The following is a 16,868-nucleotide window of genomic DNA, read 5'->3' on the forward strand; positions in this document are numbered from 1 at the left end:
GGCGGTGATGGCGGCCGCGCTCTGGGACTTCGGCGTGGGGGAGCGGAGGAGGGCGGGTGGCGACAGCGGCGAGGAAGAGGGCGACGACGATGGTGATGAAGAAGCAGAAGGCGGAGATGCGGGAGAGTTCACGCTGGAAGAGGTGCTGCGCCTCGGCGGCACCAAGGTAAGGGAGCGGGGGGAGGGAGCACGTGGCGGCCGGGACCCCCCTCCCGGGACGGGCCCTTGCGGGACGCGAGCAGGAGCTGGGAACAAGTTCCTTGCTCAGGGGCTGGTGAGACACTGGGACAGGTTGCCCAGAGAACTTGTGGATGCCCCATCCCTGGAGGTGCCCAAGGCCAGGCTTCATGGTGCTCTGAGGAACCTGGTCTAGGGGAAATTCCATGGCAGGCGGGTTTGGAACTAGATGGTCCTTAAGATCCGTCCCAACCCAAATAATTTTGGGATTCTGTGGGGAAGCCTTGGGAGTCTTGGCAAACCTTGTATCAGATCTCCCCGTGACAGCTGTGCCCTGTCTCCGCAGCAAGATTACCTCATGCTGTGTGCCGTGGACGAGGAGAGTGAGATGGTGGACGGAGGCAAGAAGGACACGATCGATGACCTGAAGGAAGGGGAGCTGGAGGCATTCGTCAGCTCCCTGGGGATCAACAAATATGCAAAGAGTTGCCTGGTGGTAGAGGGGGATGAGGATGATGGTGGCAGCAGGGAGAAAGAGAAACCTCCAAAGAAAGAGAAAAGCAAGAAGGAAACAATTAATCCTTCAGCAGAGGGAAAAAAAGAAAAAAAAGGAAAGGAAAAGGCAAGTAGTGTGAAAGACAGCAAGAAGAAGCAGGCTGGTGATGATCAGGGCCAGCAGCCTTCCGCAAAGAAGGAAAGGCTGGAAGAAGATTTTGAATTTCACGCTAGGCAAGCAATCCTGATCAAACCAGGGGGCAAGTGGTATGATCTAGAATACACCAATGAATTCTCTACAGAGCCACAGAATCAAACACTTTTGTCCAAGTATAAGGCCCTGGCCCAAAAGCTGTATGAACACGAGAGAGACCTGTTTAAGAATAAGACAGACTATCAGAAGGGGGCCTCTTCTGCATGGATTAAAACTGTTGTGTCCTCGGGTACCTTGGCTGACAGGATGGCAGCAATGACCCTTCTCATCCAGGACAGTGCTGTCCACAGTCTCCAGTTTGTTGAGAACTTGATAAATCTTGTAAAGAAGAAGGGCAGCAGGCAGCAGAGTCTTATGGCTTTGGACACTTTCAAGGAGCTTCTCATTACAGACATCTTACCAGACAATCGAAAACTGCGGTCTTTCTCGCAGCGACCGCTTAACAACATAGTGCAGATGTCGAGTGGCAACAAGGATTCAAGAGACAGGCGGCTGATACTCTGGTACTTTGAGCATCACCTGAAGCTGCAGATAGCAGAGTTCGTGCAGGCCTTGGAAACACTGAGCCACGATTGTCTGACAGCCACGAAATCCCGAGCGCTGGCAGTTTCCCACGAGCTGCTCTGTAACAAGCCCGAGCAGGAGAAAGCTCTGCTGGTTCTGCTGGTGAATAAACTGGGTGACCCTCAGAACAAGATCGCCACCAAAGCCTCTTACCTTTTAGAGACCTTACTTCACAAGCATCCAAATATGAAGGGAGTAGTGTGCAGTGAGGTGGAGAGGCTTCTGTACCGCTCAAACATCAATGTGAAAACTCAATATTATGCTATCTGCTTTCTAAATCAGATAGTCCTCAGTCATGACGAAAGTGCACTGGCTAACAAGCTGATAACTTTGTACTTCTGCTTTTTCCGGAACTGTATAAAGAAAAAAGACGTTGAATCCAAAATGCTCAGTGCTCTACTTTGTGGGGTAAACAGAGCTTACCCTTACGCTGAGACTGGTGACGAGAAAGTGAAAGAGCAAATGAACACCTTGTTCAAAGTTCTGCATCTTGTGAACTTCAGTACCAGTGTCCAGGCCCTGATGCTGCTGTTCCAAGTGATGGACTCTCAGCAGACTGTATCGGACAGGTACTATGCAGCACTGTACAAGTAAGTGGCAGGTTTGCATTTTTATATAAAAAAATTTCATTTTAAGAAGTAGTCACCATTAATTTAAAGTTGTAGAAACACTTTGCTTTTAAGATCATGCTAGTTTTGTGTTCCGTTGGCTAAAATTCCTGATGTTTTGTAGGAGCTGGAAGAAAGTGCATGTGATTTCTTTGATTTAACATGAGGATAAAAACAAAAGATAGGGATAGGTCCTGAGAACATATCTGCATTTCATGCTTTGTCACTCTTCTGGTGGCTTGGTTTACTTCCAGATGTTATTTGAAACTAATTGATAATTACTCCTTCTGAAATCACTTTTACAGGTACTAGCCTGTAAAGGAATTAGGCCTGTAAATTAGGCCTGTAAATAGCCTTAAAAATCTTATTTTTTTTTATCCTTATTTTGAGGAGGAGGAATATTACCTTAAATTTTATAGATTATTAGGCCTGTAAATAGCCTTAAAAATCTTATTTTTTTTTATCCTTATTTTGAGGAGGAGGAATATTATCTTAAATTTAAAAATGGTTTAATTTCTGTAGCTGGAAAGCCTTGTGTTATAAAAATATTGCTTTTTTTCTTGTCCCAGCTGATGGTTTAGACTCTTTATAGGATCCTTACAGGCTTCTGTTAGCTGACCAAGGGGAAGTTACTGGTTTTTTTAAAAAGGGAATTCAGGTTCCCTGAGAATGTGCAATGTATTTAAGGGCCTTACTGCTCTTGGCAGCCTGGAAAAAAATTGGAGCCAAAAATGCCAGTACAAGTGTCTGATCTGATTGTGAAGTGCGCTGATTTTTAACCATTTGCTTTCTTTTTTTAAACAAATAAACAAATCTGATTTGTTTCTTAGCACTGAGTATCTCAAATTTTGAAACTGTTTTCAGTTGAACTCAGTTTCTTTTTATTTTCTTGCAATATTTTTTTTTTTACCAAGGCAGTTTGTTGCGGTTTTTTTTAATCTTTAGTGTCTCATATATATATATAGAAATATTACACAGCTCTTGACAGTTCAGGATTAATCTTAATGGTTTTGAGTACTGAGGAGCAAGCTGTCACTAGTTTTTTATATGGCACTCTGAAAAATGTAGGTAATTGTTAATAGCAGTTGTTCTCCTGTGTGCATTGTGACAATCAGCAAAATTTCTCCTGTGTTCCCTACAGGAAGCTTCTAGATCCTGCTTTAGCAACATGCTCAAAGCCATCCATGTTTCTAAATCTTGTCTATAAGTCTCTGAAGGCGGATGTTGTGTTGCGGCGTGTGAAGGCCTTTGTGAAGAGGCTGCTTCAAGTCACCTGTGGACAAATGCCACCCTTCATTTGTGGAACCCTGTACCTTCTGTCTGAGCTTCTGAAAGTAAAACCAGAGTTAAGGGTCCAGTTACAGGATCACATGGTATAAGATGATTTCTTTATCTCATTGCTTTTTCAATAAGAGCTGTTTTCATAAGCACCTTTTCCTAACCTGTTTTTTAGTAACCATTTGCTAAGATGTTTCTAAGATGGGGAGGGACCATTATAGTTGTGTGTTCTAAGCAGTAAAGTTCAATTTTAAGTGCTATATCAAGGACAAAAATCTGTATTTCTTAAACATCAACCATCATTTGTTTAATTTTTTTTAAGTAGCTCAAGAATTTTATGTGCATTTTTCTAAAAAATCAGAGTAAATATGGAAAGAAAAAGTTGTTTGCTAATGTTTTTTGATTTTTAGGGGTCAGATGATGAAGAGTGCTTTAAGGATCATGAGGAGGCTGAAGAGGATGAGGAAAAATTTGTGGATGCTGACAAAGAAGTAGAAGATGAAAAGAGAAGTACAGTGGAAAGTTCTGCTAAAACAAACAATTCAAACTCATCAGCCTCGTGGGTGCATCATCTGAATATGGGAGGTAAATCAGCAAGAAAATACATACTTTAACAGCTAAGAGTCCATAACAGGGACATGTTGGTCAAGAGTTGTTGTAAGATTAAATGATTAAAACATTATTTTACTTTTTAAATTGAAGTTTGGTTGAAGGCAACCAGTCAGAGCAATTTATCTGTTACCTCAGCAGTAATGAAAAGACTCTTGACTGCTGTATTTCACTGTGAAGGGCAGCTGAATACAGCCTTTTCCTGGTGCCAGATGAACCCCTGGCCTGTCCAGCTGGGAGTGATGGGCAGCATTACTGTTATGGGGGAATGAGGATAATACTCCTGTAAAGTTGCCTGAGAAAATTTGTTTTGCTCCCCTCCACCCCACAGGCAGGAAGAGTGAAGCTTCCTATGATCCTATGCACCGAAGTCCTTTATATTGTGGTGCTGAAAGTACAAGCCTTTGGGAACTGAAGAAGGTGGGACATTCTTGAATTGTTGTTGTTGAGTTGAAAAGTGTGGCCCTTATATGAAGAGAGAGAAAAGAACTTGGTTATTCTTGAAGTAACAACAGAAAGGTTAATGCTGACACTTTGTTCATTTTAAAGCTTGTATATGTTCCATACAATACTAATATTCTTGAGTAGGGAATAGAAATTTTTAGAGTGGAGATTTGGAAAATAATTATATTTTTTGACTATTGGATCTTAGCTTTGATCATTAAAGCTTTTCAGTGTTGACTTAAATAAAATTGTAAGTGAAAATGTATTTAATGCAAAAAAAGACTAGAACTTGACGTTCTTCAGTTGTTAAGGTGCTTCATCAACCTTGCATTACTATGTGTATGTGTTATTTGGTAAGTCACAGAGTGGTCTTACAACATATTTTTTAATTAGAAATAAATTAATGACTCATGTTTTTCAGCTTTCTGAACATTTTCATCCATCTGTGGCCCTGTTTGCAAAAACAATTCTAGAAGTAAGTGCTTTTGCTAGCTTGTTGCTTTAAAGTTTGATATTTTATGTCAGATGTCTTTTGCCATTTGAAAAATACTTTATGAAGTCTCCTTGCACTTGTGGGTAACTAGCAGCTCTGCAGAACTCTATCATACTCTCAAATGCCAAGCTTTTAATGGAATTACAATGTTGTGTGTAAGGCAAACTGCTTACTAAAGTTTTAATTTTGCGGAAATGTAGATATTACGATTCTTAAAGCTTTATTAGAGTTTTTTTGTATCTATTTATTTTTTTTTAAATATGGGAAACTACTACAGGAACAAATTCTTTTTTAAATACTGTTGTATGCCAAAACCACTCCAACTTTCACAAATACGTATTTAAAATGTTTATTTTTCATTTGAATATTGAAATATTTAGATATTGAAATTGGTATTGAAATGATGTTGAGTATTAACTGCTGTTAGCACAGTACATTGCAAGGCAGTTTGTCACTGAAACAAAGCAAAGGAATTGTGGTTTAGTTAAGCAAATAGTGAAATTGCAAAAAGGAGAACCTGATCAGGGTTATGTGGTATAGCATCCCCAAGTCTTTATCTTTTTAAAGTATGTTTTAATGTTTTTGAACTGATTGAGTCCTCTATGTTTAGATGATGTCTTTAAAATCAAGACCTTAATGGTTTTTGGCTTTTTCCCTCTTTCAGGGAAATCACATTCAGTACTCCGGTGACCCTTTGCAGGATTTCACGTTAATGAGATTCTTGGATCGTTTTGTGTACAGAAACCCCAAGCTCAGCAAAGGCAAAGGTAGGCACTTCTCTGTACCACGTGATCTTGATTATAGCTGCTGTCTGACTTATCATTCTCTCAGATTGGCCTTGTCAAATATGTGGGGTGCATGTGGTGGAACAGAGGAGTGGGATCTGTCTTCAGGGCTGCAGGAGAGGTGTCTGCAACCCAGAACCAGGTGACAGTCACATCCTGCTGCCCCTCACACCCACAGTGCGGAACTGCTCACTTTGCAGGAATAAGCAAGGCATGGGGAGATGTAAACACTACAGAATGCTAGAAGGGACCTGTGAAGTCATGGGCTCAAGCAGAGACACTTAGAGCAGACTTTCCAGATGGCTTTTGAATGTCTCCAAGAGAGAAGACTCCACTGCTGTGCAACCTGTGCCAATGCACAGTTGTGCTCACAGTGAAAAGGTGTTTCCAGGTGTTCAGGCGGAGTCTCCTTCATCAAGTTAGTGACCCATCACTTAATTCTCTCTAGTATGCCCATGTCTGCCTTATACTGGAGAGCCCAGACCTGGGCACAGGGCTCCAAGTGTGGTCTAACAAATGCCAGGAAAACCATCTGCCTTCTTTGCTGCAGGGACACAGTGTTGGCTCACAGTCACCTGGGTGTCCACAAGGACCACCAGGGTGTTCTTAGCCAAGCTGCTTTCCAGCTGCGCAGCTCCCAGTGTGTACTGGTACCTGGGGTTGCTCCTCCTTCAGTGCAGAACTGCCCTTCCCCTTGTTAAACTGCAGGAGGTTTGTGTCAGTAGAGGAAAAATCCCAGCAAAGGATTTTTCATAATATCATGGCTACACCCTTCCCCTTGTTAAACTGCAGGGGGTTTCTGTCAGCCCATTTCTCCAGCCTCTTGAGGTCATTATGGATGGCAGCACAACCCACTGGTCTGATAGCTGCTCCTAACAGTTCCGTATCAATAGTCATAAAATCAAAATTCTCTCTGATTTATATTCTGATGCAGAAAACACCAGCAGTGTGGTAATGCAGCCGAAGAAGAAGCAGTTTATGAAGGATATGCAGAATCTTGCAGGTAAGTCTGCCCCTTAAATCAGTTAAGATTATGGTGACTAAAAAATCCTTGGTTGGTTGATGTAGATGTGTCATCCGTACCATCTATACCGTTTGTCTTAGCAATAAAAGAAAGTGCCATCCATCAGGAGTGCAGTGGTCATGCCTGATGTTCAGGATCAGACCTCATCTTGTAAGGATGGATGGAATCTTCACAGATGGAACTTTGGATCTATTGAATCATTTGTAGAAAAAATTTTGTAGAGAAAGTCACGTATTTTATAGCCATTTTTATTCTGTTTATTATGGTTGAAAAATGACTTAAAATACCAGAAAAATGGATCTATATAATTATTTAAATCACATTAAGTTCTTTCCTTAAATGATATGGATTGCTCCATACAATGCCACAGCTGCAGCTGTTGTTAGGATGTTGTTAGCACTGTTATTTTGCTAAGAGTCTTCCTGCCTCCAGAAATAAGGTGCCTTTTGTCCAGTCCCACTGTTTCCAAAAATCCAGAGTAGGATTTAGTTTAAGAACCAGCAGTTAAGAAAACAGAGCAAACTATCAGTAAAACATGCTTGAGGACAGAAGAGGTACTGGCAGTATCTCTGTAGCATTCCCAGGGATGTGCTTTTTCACCAGCTTTGGGTCTTTTGTGTTGCAAAGAAGTTTTAGTTATGCAGATTAGTAAGTACTGATGTACTTTTATGGCTGGTTTTACAGCTGTTAAAGCTGAAAATAGAAATTTTAGCCTACTCACTTTGTCACATTTTTTAGTTTATCTGAGTTGAAGGAGCAATTTAGGAGCACTTCTGTCCTGAGGAATATACTATTAATAAATAAATAAAATAGTGGTGTAAGTCTCAAGATTAAAGAAAAGCATCTTGAAAACCTGCCCCTGTCTGAAAAGTTTACAGTATTGTTACATTGGAGATGGCTGAAACTGAGATTACACGTTTGAAGTCTTCTGTACAAAGTACTCTTTTGTATATGGTCAAAACTGCTTTCTGTGTTTGAAGAGGTTTTCAGATAAGCTCCACATTATTGAATGGATGACACCATGTGTCTGCTTCTGTCTGTGTGTGCTGCTTAGCCTCTGGAAAGAATAACCAGCATTTCAGCTTGGGGTAAAAATCAGTTCTTTTTTTGTTTTTGCAGTCAACAGTAAGGAATTCCGGGCCAAAGATGAAAGCAAAATCCCAGTGGATGAAGTGTTCTTTCACAGGTAATGGAATACTTGTGAACATTCATTTTAAGTGTGTGTTTTTTTTAATGCACTGCCATTAAAACTCACTGCATTTTTAAAGTACTCTCTGGTATTTCAAGTATTTGCAAATTTTGTTTATTTTGAACTATTTGAGATGATAGTGCTTTTCTTGGATATAATTTTAACATTTGCCAAAAGCGCTTAGGAAAGGATATCACCTATGAAGAAAGGCAATTGGGGCTTGTAGTTTAAGTAAATTAAGTAAACTGATATTACAATAGAGAAGCCTTAAGTAATAAAAGCTGGAATATAGCTTGTTTACGTTACTAGCATCAAAGCTTATGAGAATGGAACAAAGCAAAAGAAAGTCAGAGGAGCTACTTTTTAGAGTATTTAGATTTTTATTACTTATAGTTCTTCCTGTTCCTTTGAGATTATTACTAAAAATGCAGTTGTAGTACTAAAATTGATGTGATATGCATTTGGCAAAGATGTGTTTTTATTAGATCAAAATACTGATTACCTGTGTCTCCTTAGGAAATTATTGTTTGAATTAACTTGATTTATTATAAATTAACTGATGCTATAATATTGAGGAATATACTACTACTAAATAAATAAAATAGTCGTGTTGGTTTCGAGATTGAAGAAAAGCATCTTAAAAACATGCCCATCTGAAAAGTTAACAGTATTGTTACATGGGAGATGGCTGAAAATGAGATTACACATTTGAAGTCTTCTGTACAAAGTACTCTTTTGTATGTGGTCAAAATTGCCTTCCGTGTTTGGTGGTTCTTTAACATGAAATGAAGGTGAAAATGGCTGACAGAAGATAAAACTAAGATCCAATAGAAGAGGGCTATGTGAGAAAATTTGATAAAACTTAATTGGTGAATGTCTTCTTTATTTTTTCCCAATTACATTCAAGTTGAATTTGATCCTTTCTTCCTTCTTAGTCTGAGGCAGATTTTGACATCTTTGTTGTGCTCTTTGATAAATTCATTATGTTAAAAATAACTTCTGCCACTTTTGGCTAGTGAAATTCCATTGTTTTAAATATTGCAGTAATGACTGATTTTTTACAAAACAAAGGAAGTACAAGTCTTTTGATTTTAGATGTGTTTGAAACCATCACTTATAGTTTTCAACTGGCAACATACATGGGAAACAATGTGCAGATTTTGTAATTAAAAAGTCATAAAGATAATCCCCTGTAATTTTGTGTCTGAGAGCAATATATTATTTCAGATTTTATTCGAAGTTTGATAAGAAGAGAGAGAAACAAAAGCGTCTGGATGATGAAGAAAGTGTGGAAGATGTGGATGATGATGAATTTGAAAGAGTCTTAGGTAAGGCTGTGTTCTTCCTTGCAGTAACTATCCCAGTATTCCCACATTTTTCAAATTACTAATTTATCCTTTTTATAGTTCATATTGTGTAAAAGAACCAGATACAGGAATAAGGGAGTGGGAGAAAACTTGGTTTCCAGTTGTTCCTTGTGCTACTGCCGACAGCAGTTCCTGCTATGTGAGCCACGTGGGTGCTGTTTGGAAAAGAGGCCTTGCTCCCACCAGTGTAGTGCTCAGCTTGTTTGAGTGGCTGGAAGTTGTCTGATTTTGAGCTTACACTGATGAGTGCCTGTTCATGCCCCTTTGTTCTTTTCCTAATGTAGCCTGAGTGACCTTTTCTAACAGCATGTAACATTTGTCTCTACTTTTTCTTTACTGCTGGGCCTTTTTCAGTCTTGCTTACGGTTTCTCCCATAGTTTCTAACGTCTTTCATGAGGTTGTGAGTTTAGGAACGTCACTGGCAAACTTCTGCAGTAGCCTTAGCTCTTCCTGGAGCATGTACTTTGCTTTGGAATTAGTGTGTGATTTGCTCCAGAATTTAAATTTGTTAGTGTACCAGAAAATGTCCATTTTAATGTCCATTTCAAATTTTACTTATATGTATTAAAAAAAATCCAGTTAACTCTCCATAACTGTTTTATACAGTGTTTTGAGATAATTCTATATTCTTTAATCAGGGTTATTAGTGACTCAATTAATGTGGTCTTAGTTATGACAAGAATCTGTTACTAATTGCATTTGTTTTTTATTAGTATTTCTGATGAGAATTTTCTTCATAAATTCAGAAGCTTAAAATAATGATCTGAAAATTAGATGTTTTGCAATGCTAGAATCATAGAATAGCTTGGGTTGGAAGGGACCTTAAACATCATCTCATTCCACCCCTCCTGCCACGGGCAGGGACACCTTCCACAAGACAGGTTGCTCAGAGCTCCATCCTACCCGGCCTTGAACTTTCAGGGATGGGGCATCCACAGCTTCTCTGGGCAGCCTGTTCTAGTGCCTTACTACCCTCACAGTGAAGAATTTTTTCCTAATACCTAATCTAAACTCTTTCAGTTTGAAGCCATTCCTCCTTGTGCTGTCACTACATGCCCTTGGAAAGAAGGGCTTGTAGCAGCTCTCTTGTAGCATCTTTTAGGTGCTGGAAGGCCACAGTAAGGTCACCCCAAAGCCTCCTCTTCTCCAGGCTGAACAACTTCAATACTAGGAGAGGTGCTCCAGCTCTCTGGTTGTCTTTGTGGCCCTCCTCTGGACTTGCTCCAACAAGTCCATGTGTTTGCTGGATGCGACGACTTGCATATTTTTTTGTAGTAACAGCATTTTTTTTCTCCCTAGATACTTTTGAAGCTGCTGATAATGCTGTTGTTGGCCAGGATGACCTTGATTTTGCTGGGTAAGACTTCAGATTAGTTCTTACTCCTCTTGTCTTAATATATGTATAGAGTTTTACTGTGTGAAACTAGATAGACCTTTTCAGAAGAATTTAGAATATCACCTTGCAAAAAATCCACAATATCAGCAAAATCAGCAATATCAGATTTACACTGAGTAATGCAGGTTTTCTGCATGTCCTGTAATAGTCCCATAAGGATGACTTTGGGATGCTTATAGTCCTTAAATAAGATCTGTAGTATCGGATTGTCTTAATTAATTAATTAATTGTTTATTTTATACAATGGAGTGGCCCAGTAAGCAGTGTAAAATCTCGTTTTTCATTGCCTCAGGTTTCTATTTGAGAATTACGAAGTACAAAAGGAAGCAGAATGAGGCATTATGGCACTGCTGCCATAAGTACTGGCTGTAACTGGACCTAACACAGTTAATCAGCTTTGTGAGATCCAGAGTCACAGAGCTCAGAGCTTTCAGTTCTCCTGCAGTCAGCACTTCCATTAGTCATAGCATCGTTTAGGTGGGAAGGGACCTTTAGGTTCATAGAGTCCAATTGTAAATGATTAAGCAGCTTCTATTTTACTCAAATTATTTATAATGCAGCATCTGAATTTGCACAGAGACTTTTTCCCCTTGAGGCAACACCAGAATTAAAATCTAAACTCCTAGTGAAACCTGAAACATTTTTGTGATCTTGACTAGTGTTTAATAGAGCAGTGTGTGTTTTACAGAAAAGATTTTCTGAAAAGGAGCAAACACATAGAGGAGATAAAATACTCAAGCTGTCATTTTTGCTAATTTCAGAATAGGATTCTCTCCAGAACTTCTTAAAATGGTTGACTTTTATAACACAACTGCCTATACTTATGTTGAAAACATACCTGAGTATATAATATTTATATTTTAGGTCACAGCTTACATTTGCAGTAGTTTGCAATGATGTTGAACTTTACTCACATAGTGTTTGCCAGTAGATAGATGTCATCTAGATGCAAACAGTATTTTTCCAGATGGAGTGCTAAGCTTGTTACATCTTCTTTTAGTAACATAAAAAAAAATCCCAAAGGCGGCAAGAAAGGCCAAGGTGGTGATGGATCTGGTGCTGACTGGGAGGATTCTGATGATGAAGATGACTTCAGTGATCTGGATGATGAGGAAGTCTCCTTAGGAAGTATGGAGGAAGACTTTGAAGAGGATATGGATGAAGAGGGAGGTGTATTTATGGATGTGTCTGAAGATGATGATGACCTAGGTAAAGTGCCATTTGTTACTGAAAAACAAGAAGAAAAAGCTTTAAAAATCGGTTATCTAATATCTACATAGGCAAATTCCAGTTTAGTTATCTAGGTGGGAATTTTGGCTTTTAGGCAAGGAAATGACAAGTCTTTCTCTGTACAATGAAGTCTTAAGCATTTCCAGGCACAATCTCCTAGGTGAGAGTGGGAATTAGGCATCAAAAACTTCCAAATGTTTCTTTCATTCTGAAAATTTATACACAAATAACTGGCTTCAGTAGGCAGAAATGTTAAAAGAGCTCAAGGAGGAAAAAAATCTGATAATAAACATTGATAATTTTTCTATTTCTTTAGACAATAGTTAATGCTGATTTTTTTAGATGAAGTAACTGTTATTGAAATGGCTGTATCACAGGTAACAGCTTACTTTTGTAATACAGCTATGCACTCAAGTTTTTATTACCACTGGAGTAGTAACTGGTTCTTGTACCTGCATGGTTTTATTTTTTCACCTGAAAAGCACAGTTTACATAGACTACAGTGCATGTGGTTGGAAAAGCAGAGATTAATGGAGTATTTCAATGAATAACTAAAGGTCACAGGAAGATGACTGAGGGTAGAGGAGGTAAACTGTTCATAGTTGTTAACACAATCTTTAATGAGATTATTATTTCACCAAACTTACCATGTAGACATTCGAGGTTCACCTAATGTTTGCTTTTAGCTTTTGTATTTTATGTATCATAGTATCATTCCCTTCTGGTGCTGTGGAAACAACATAAAGAACAGCACACTAAAGACCAATTTTTAATGGTCTAGCTTGAGGAAATGCTAGATTTGCGTGTGTGCACTGCCTTTTAAAGACTTGGACCATTATGACAAATATGCCTAGAAAGGAATTTTAGTCTCTGCTGTACTTCAAATACTTGTACATGGTGTGAAAATTGAAGACTGATATATTTGGGTTTTTTCCTGTCAGACTCAAACAATGACAAGCAACTGAAATCCGTCAGTAAAAAGGGCAAGAAAAAGAAAGATATGAATTTTGCGGGATCACTGGAAGGTAAGAAAACACTGACATGAAAGCTTAATAGAAATAAAATAGTCCAAAAACCTTTGCAGAGGGATTTACTACAGTAGATTATCACATTTTGGATCTAGGGTCAGATTTGAATAAACCATAAATTAAAAGGAGGTTGTCCCCAGCCAGCATAATTCAGAGTAATAATCTGAAGAGATTTGAGGAGATTGAAGAAGAAATTTTGAAGGATGAAGTTGTACTGGTGCTCTGTGCATCTGTTACACCTGATTTGTGCTATTTATTTCTTGGTTGGAAACTCTTTTTTTCCTTTTAGGGGAGGTGGGGAACGAAGATTTCCAACATAGCTAATTCAGATAATCTCATAAAGAAAAAAATTCTAAACATTTAAAACATGGTAAAACTTTGTTTTACTGTCTTTGGGAACTCGAAGTTGTGTCTCATAAGAGTAATACTCTTTGTTTGAAGGATCCAGCCGAGGAAAGAAGAGAAAACTCCAAGATGCTGGTATCCTGGCATCTGCAGAAGAGGTGAGTTTGATCAGTGCTTAACAAAAAGTGATCAAGCATTTCACTTGTTGTTTTGTGACAGAATACTAAAATTTCTCTCTTTCAAGTTTGGCTATCTGCTGGATGAAAATGCTGGCTCTAAGTTTGACAATATCGGAATGAACGCCATGGCCAACAGGGATAATGCGAGTAAGTACACGCTGCAAGTAGCAGGCAGTTGGAATGCTGAAGTTCACTTCATTCCCTTCAGGTTCTGTATGTGAAAGGATGAACCACCTTTAACTGGAACACAGGCTCAGAAACCACACACAGCAGGGACAGTAACTCAGCATCAGTAAGATGTGACAGTTTTCTCTGGTGACAAGAGATGCCCAGTGCTAAATATTAAGTGGGAGTAGTGGAGTGCGTAAGGCTTCAGAAAAGAGGGAGAAGCTGTCGTTGGCTCTCTCACACTGTGAACAGGGAAAGGCAGGATGCTCTTTGTCACGAATTTGTGTGAATTCTGCTCAGGTAAAGTGTCCTTGATTCCTTGGAAGGGGAAGGCATTAAGGTATTATTGCTGTCTTTACCCACCTATTGGACTGTCTCCTTGCAGTATCAGTGAAGCAGCAAGTAGTTTTCCCAAAGTAATTCTAAGGAACCACATGTGTATATGCAGGTTGAATAAACACTGCTGCTAACGCAAGTGTGTCTAGCATTAGTAAAATACAAAGCAATGTCTAAAACTCTTGAGATGGTAGGGTTTGTTATATGAAATGAAAAAAACCACAGCTTTCTCAGAAAAAAAAAAGGCAGTTGGCACTTTATTAACTTTTATAAATACAGTAGTCAAGTTTTAACTTTTATATGATTGCTCTGTACGCCACATCATGGTCAGAGGTATCCATTGGCTCCTAAATTCTCATCTTTCTTCCTACAGATGTCAAACAGATCCAGTGGGAAATAGAGCGTGACAAGTGGCTTCACAACAGGGATGTGAAAAGCATAATCAAAAAGAAGAAACAGTTCAGGCACAGAGGGCTGAAAAACAAGTACAAAGGCAAGAAATCAAGACGATGAACGTCTTGATGTGGACATTTAAAAAATAATTATTCTTAAATATTTTTTTATTTAATCACACATCTTTCTTACTTCAGTTCTTGCTGCTTAACCATGTCATCTGGTCATTCTCCCTTATGCCATGAATTCCAGACCGCTCATTGGATTTGTAATAAACTGAAAAACAGGAAAATCCATGTCAGCTCTAAGTTAGACATACCTGACGAGCAGCCTCTTTGTGGCTGGTTTTACTCAGTCCAGCTCTGAGATCTCTATCCAACAGTCTGACACTCCAGCCATGCCTTAACAATAAAAACTTCTGCAGCTGTCTCCTGGGGAAAGGTTTAAGCCATCCTAAGATCAGTTGTCTATATTAAGATGCAACAGAAGCTTCAGCCATCCTTCTGAAGCCAACAACTACAAACCCACCTTCCAGAATTGATGGAAACCTCCTCTGCATTGTGTATCTGAAATCTGACAAGAGAGATAAATCACAGTTACTTTCCCAGCATATATTAAGACGAATAATTAAATGCACTATTTTTCTAACTAGAGTTGGTTTATCAAAATTTCTTTGGGCTCTTTAGTTACAGCCACCATTAAATAATGTGATAGGAATTTGTTTTTTAAAAATAATTTCAGAGACTGTTCAGGTTACTCATATGTGTAGCCCCATCATCACAGTAATTTCTGAGCTTCCTCACAATTGTGATAACCAAGTCCTACGATTCACAGGAAGCTGCATGCTTCTCATAGACTGACATGCAGATAAAGCCAGGGAAATTTTGTTTCTTTGTACAGATGTAGATGTTCACTGTATCATTCTGTGGGCCACTCTGACAACCCAGTAGAAAATCACAACAGGTTTATGCTGTTAATTATTTACAGCATCTTGTAAAAGGATGTTAACCGTTCTAGTACTAACACAAAGAAACCAGTAAAAGCCTCAGACTCTGAGTTCACTGAGCTCTTAGATTAGCCCACTGTACCTTATGGAACTACAATTACATAGAATATGCAAATGCATATAAGAATTGCAAAAGAGGAGAAAAAATCCCAAAGATGGACGCCAAACATCAAGTTAAAATAGGCAGAAAACATCTGTTCTCCATATTTTTGTTACATGTATTTTCTAATAAAAATGCAAAGATGGCTGAAATTTAACAGCCTGACATCATCTGGATCCTGGAAAACAAATGCAAACTGATGTGAAGGTGAAGCTCAGCTTGTACTTGGCATGAAGACCACTGCTGAAATGGGTGGATTCTTGCCCTCCCAGCCAACGCAGCAGCTGCCTTTTGGCTTGCCCTGACCCTGCAGGTAGCAGGACAGGCTCTTTTCCCGAAGGGACACAGGTCTGTAACCAGTGCTGCACCCTCCAGAGCCCTGCATGCAAAGTAAGGCTGCTGCTGTGCAGAGCAAACATCCCTGTAGTAACCAAACTGGTGCTTTGCTTATTCTTTCTGTGTTACCTGGGCACCGAGTCCTAAGTATAAGAGACCTGAGGGACTGAAGATAAATAATCCAGGAGACAGCGCTGGTGCCTCCTGCCAGCCGGGTCTGTCCTCAGCCTGGGAAATGTCAAATCGCAAAGGCTGCGAGACCCAGACACAGCCCGGACATCCCTTCAGGGCTCAACACCAGATACCTGAAATAGGACCGATGCATTCCTGCCTCATTTGCGGCCAGCCTCTCTCCCTTTCAAATCCTTATCTGGCCCGGTGCTGCTACCATAAAACCGCGCAGGATGCCTCCCTGTTCCTGGCGTGGTGGCGTGCTGCCCCGCGAAGGACTGCTCGCGGGCTTGGGGTTGTAAAACTGCAACAGCAGCTCGTTCTTCAGAGGTAAACCCTAGGGCCAGCGAGCCAGCCCTGTGCGCCTGCACTCACCCGAGCCCAACTCCTGACCCCACATGGCAGGATTTCCTAACACAACCCGGGCGGTGCGCGGTGTTCCGCGGGCACCGCCGGCGGCCCCCGCGCGGAGGAGCCTCCTCTGCCCTCCCCGCGGCCCCCGCCCGCCCCGCCGCACCTTGGCTGCGGTCCATGGCGCGGTAGAGCAGGAGGGCGCCGAGCAGCCCCGCCGCCTCCAGCAGCAGCAGCCCCTTCAGGACGCGCCGCGCCATGGCCGCGGCTCGGCGCCTTCCGCCGCGCTGCGCAGGCGCCGCCGCTGCTCGGCCTCACGGGCCCGTCATGGCCGCGGCCCGGCCGCTGAGGCCGCCCGGCGGCGAGCGGTGCGAAATATGAGCTGTGTAAAAATCCGGTCAGGCAAGGGCGGGCTTTGTTGTATATCCGGCCTAATCAACGAGAAAAGACATTAATCCTGAGGCAGGTAGCGGGTAACAGGCGAGCGCTAAGTGATGGCCAGGTGTTGGAAATACAAATGACTTATATCGGTAGAATGGCCTTGTTAAGGTCTTGGGCTCGATATGCTTCAATAATGTCAG

The 16,868-nt window shown here is 40.6% G+C and overlaps 1 protein-coding gene and 1 long non-coding RNA gene across 2 annotated transcripts; one reads left to right on the forward strand and one right to left on the reverse strand.

Annotated features, from left to right (window-relative positions):
- Nucleotides 1-7: 7 nt before the first annotated feature.
- CEBPZ (CCAAT enhancer binding protein zeta) lies at nucleotides 8-14,615 on the forward strand. The gene is made up of 16 exons (XM_041477238.1): nucleotides 8-166; nucleotides 524-2,040; nucleotides 3,200-3,431; nucleotides 3,747-3,921; nucleotides 4,277-4,365; nucleotides 4,811-4,864; nucleotides 5,547-5,649; nucleotides 6,602-6,670; nucleotides 7,811-7,877; nucleotides 9,108-9,208; nucleotides 10,548-10,605; nucleotides 11,645-11,853; nucleotides 12,816-12,899; nucleotides 13,344-13,405; nucleotides 13,492-13,573; nucleotides 14,304-14,615. The coding sequence occupies exons 1-16, from the start codon at nucleotides 8-10 to the stop codon at nucleotides 14,441-14,443; spliced, it is 3,201 nt and encodes a 1,066-aa protein (XP_041333172.1). The 3' UTR covers nucleotides 14,444-14,615.
- Nucleotides 14,165-16,609, reverse strand: LOC121358786. The gene is made up of 4 exons (XR_005955951.1): nucleotides 16,454-16,609; nucleotides 14,852-14,896; nucleotides 14,516-14,599; nucleotides 14,165-14,404 (listed from the first exon to the last, which is right to left on the reverse strand). It is a non-coding gene; the product is annotated as an uncharacterized LOC121358786 (long non-coding RNA).
- Between the last annotated feature and the right edge of the window lie 259 nt (nucleotides 16,610-16,868).

Source organism: Pyrgilauda ruficollis, unplaced genomic scaffold (assembly GCF_017590135.1).
Source record: "Pyrgilauda ruficollis isolate IOZ18807 unplaced genomic scaffold, ASM1759013v1 scaffold4, whole genome shotgun sequence".
NCBI classification, from domain to species: Eukaryota; Metazoa; Chordata; class Aves; order Passeriformes; family Passeridae; genus Pyrgilauda; species Pyrgilauda ruficollis.

Bases quoted from the DNA above. Each gene is read 5' to 3' on its own strand.
- CEBPZ (XM_041477238.1), top strand. From the start codon at position 8: ATGGCGGCCGCGCTCTGGGACTTCGGCGTGGGGGAGCGGAGGAGGGCG. The intron at 4,366-4,810 runs GTGGGACATTCT...CATGTTTTTCAG, and splicing joins GCCTTTGGGAACTGAAGAAG to CTTTCTGAACATTTTCATCC. The intron at 13,406-13,491 runs GTGAGTTTGATC...CTCTCTTTCAAG, and splicing joins TCCTGGCATCTGCAGAAGAG to TTTGGCTATCTGCTGGATGA.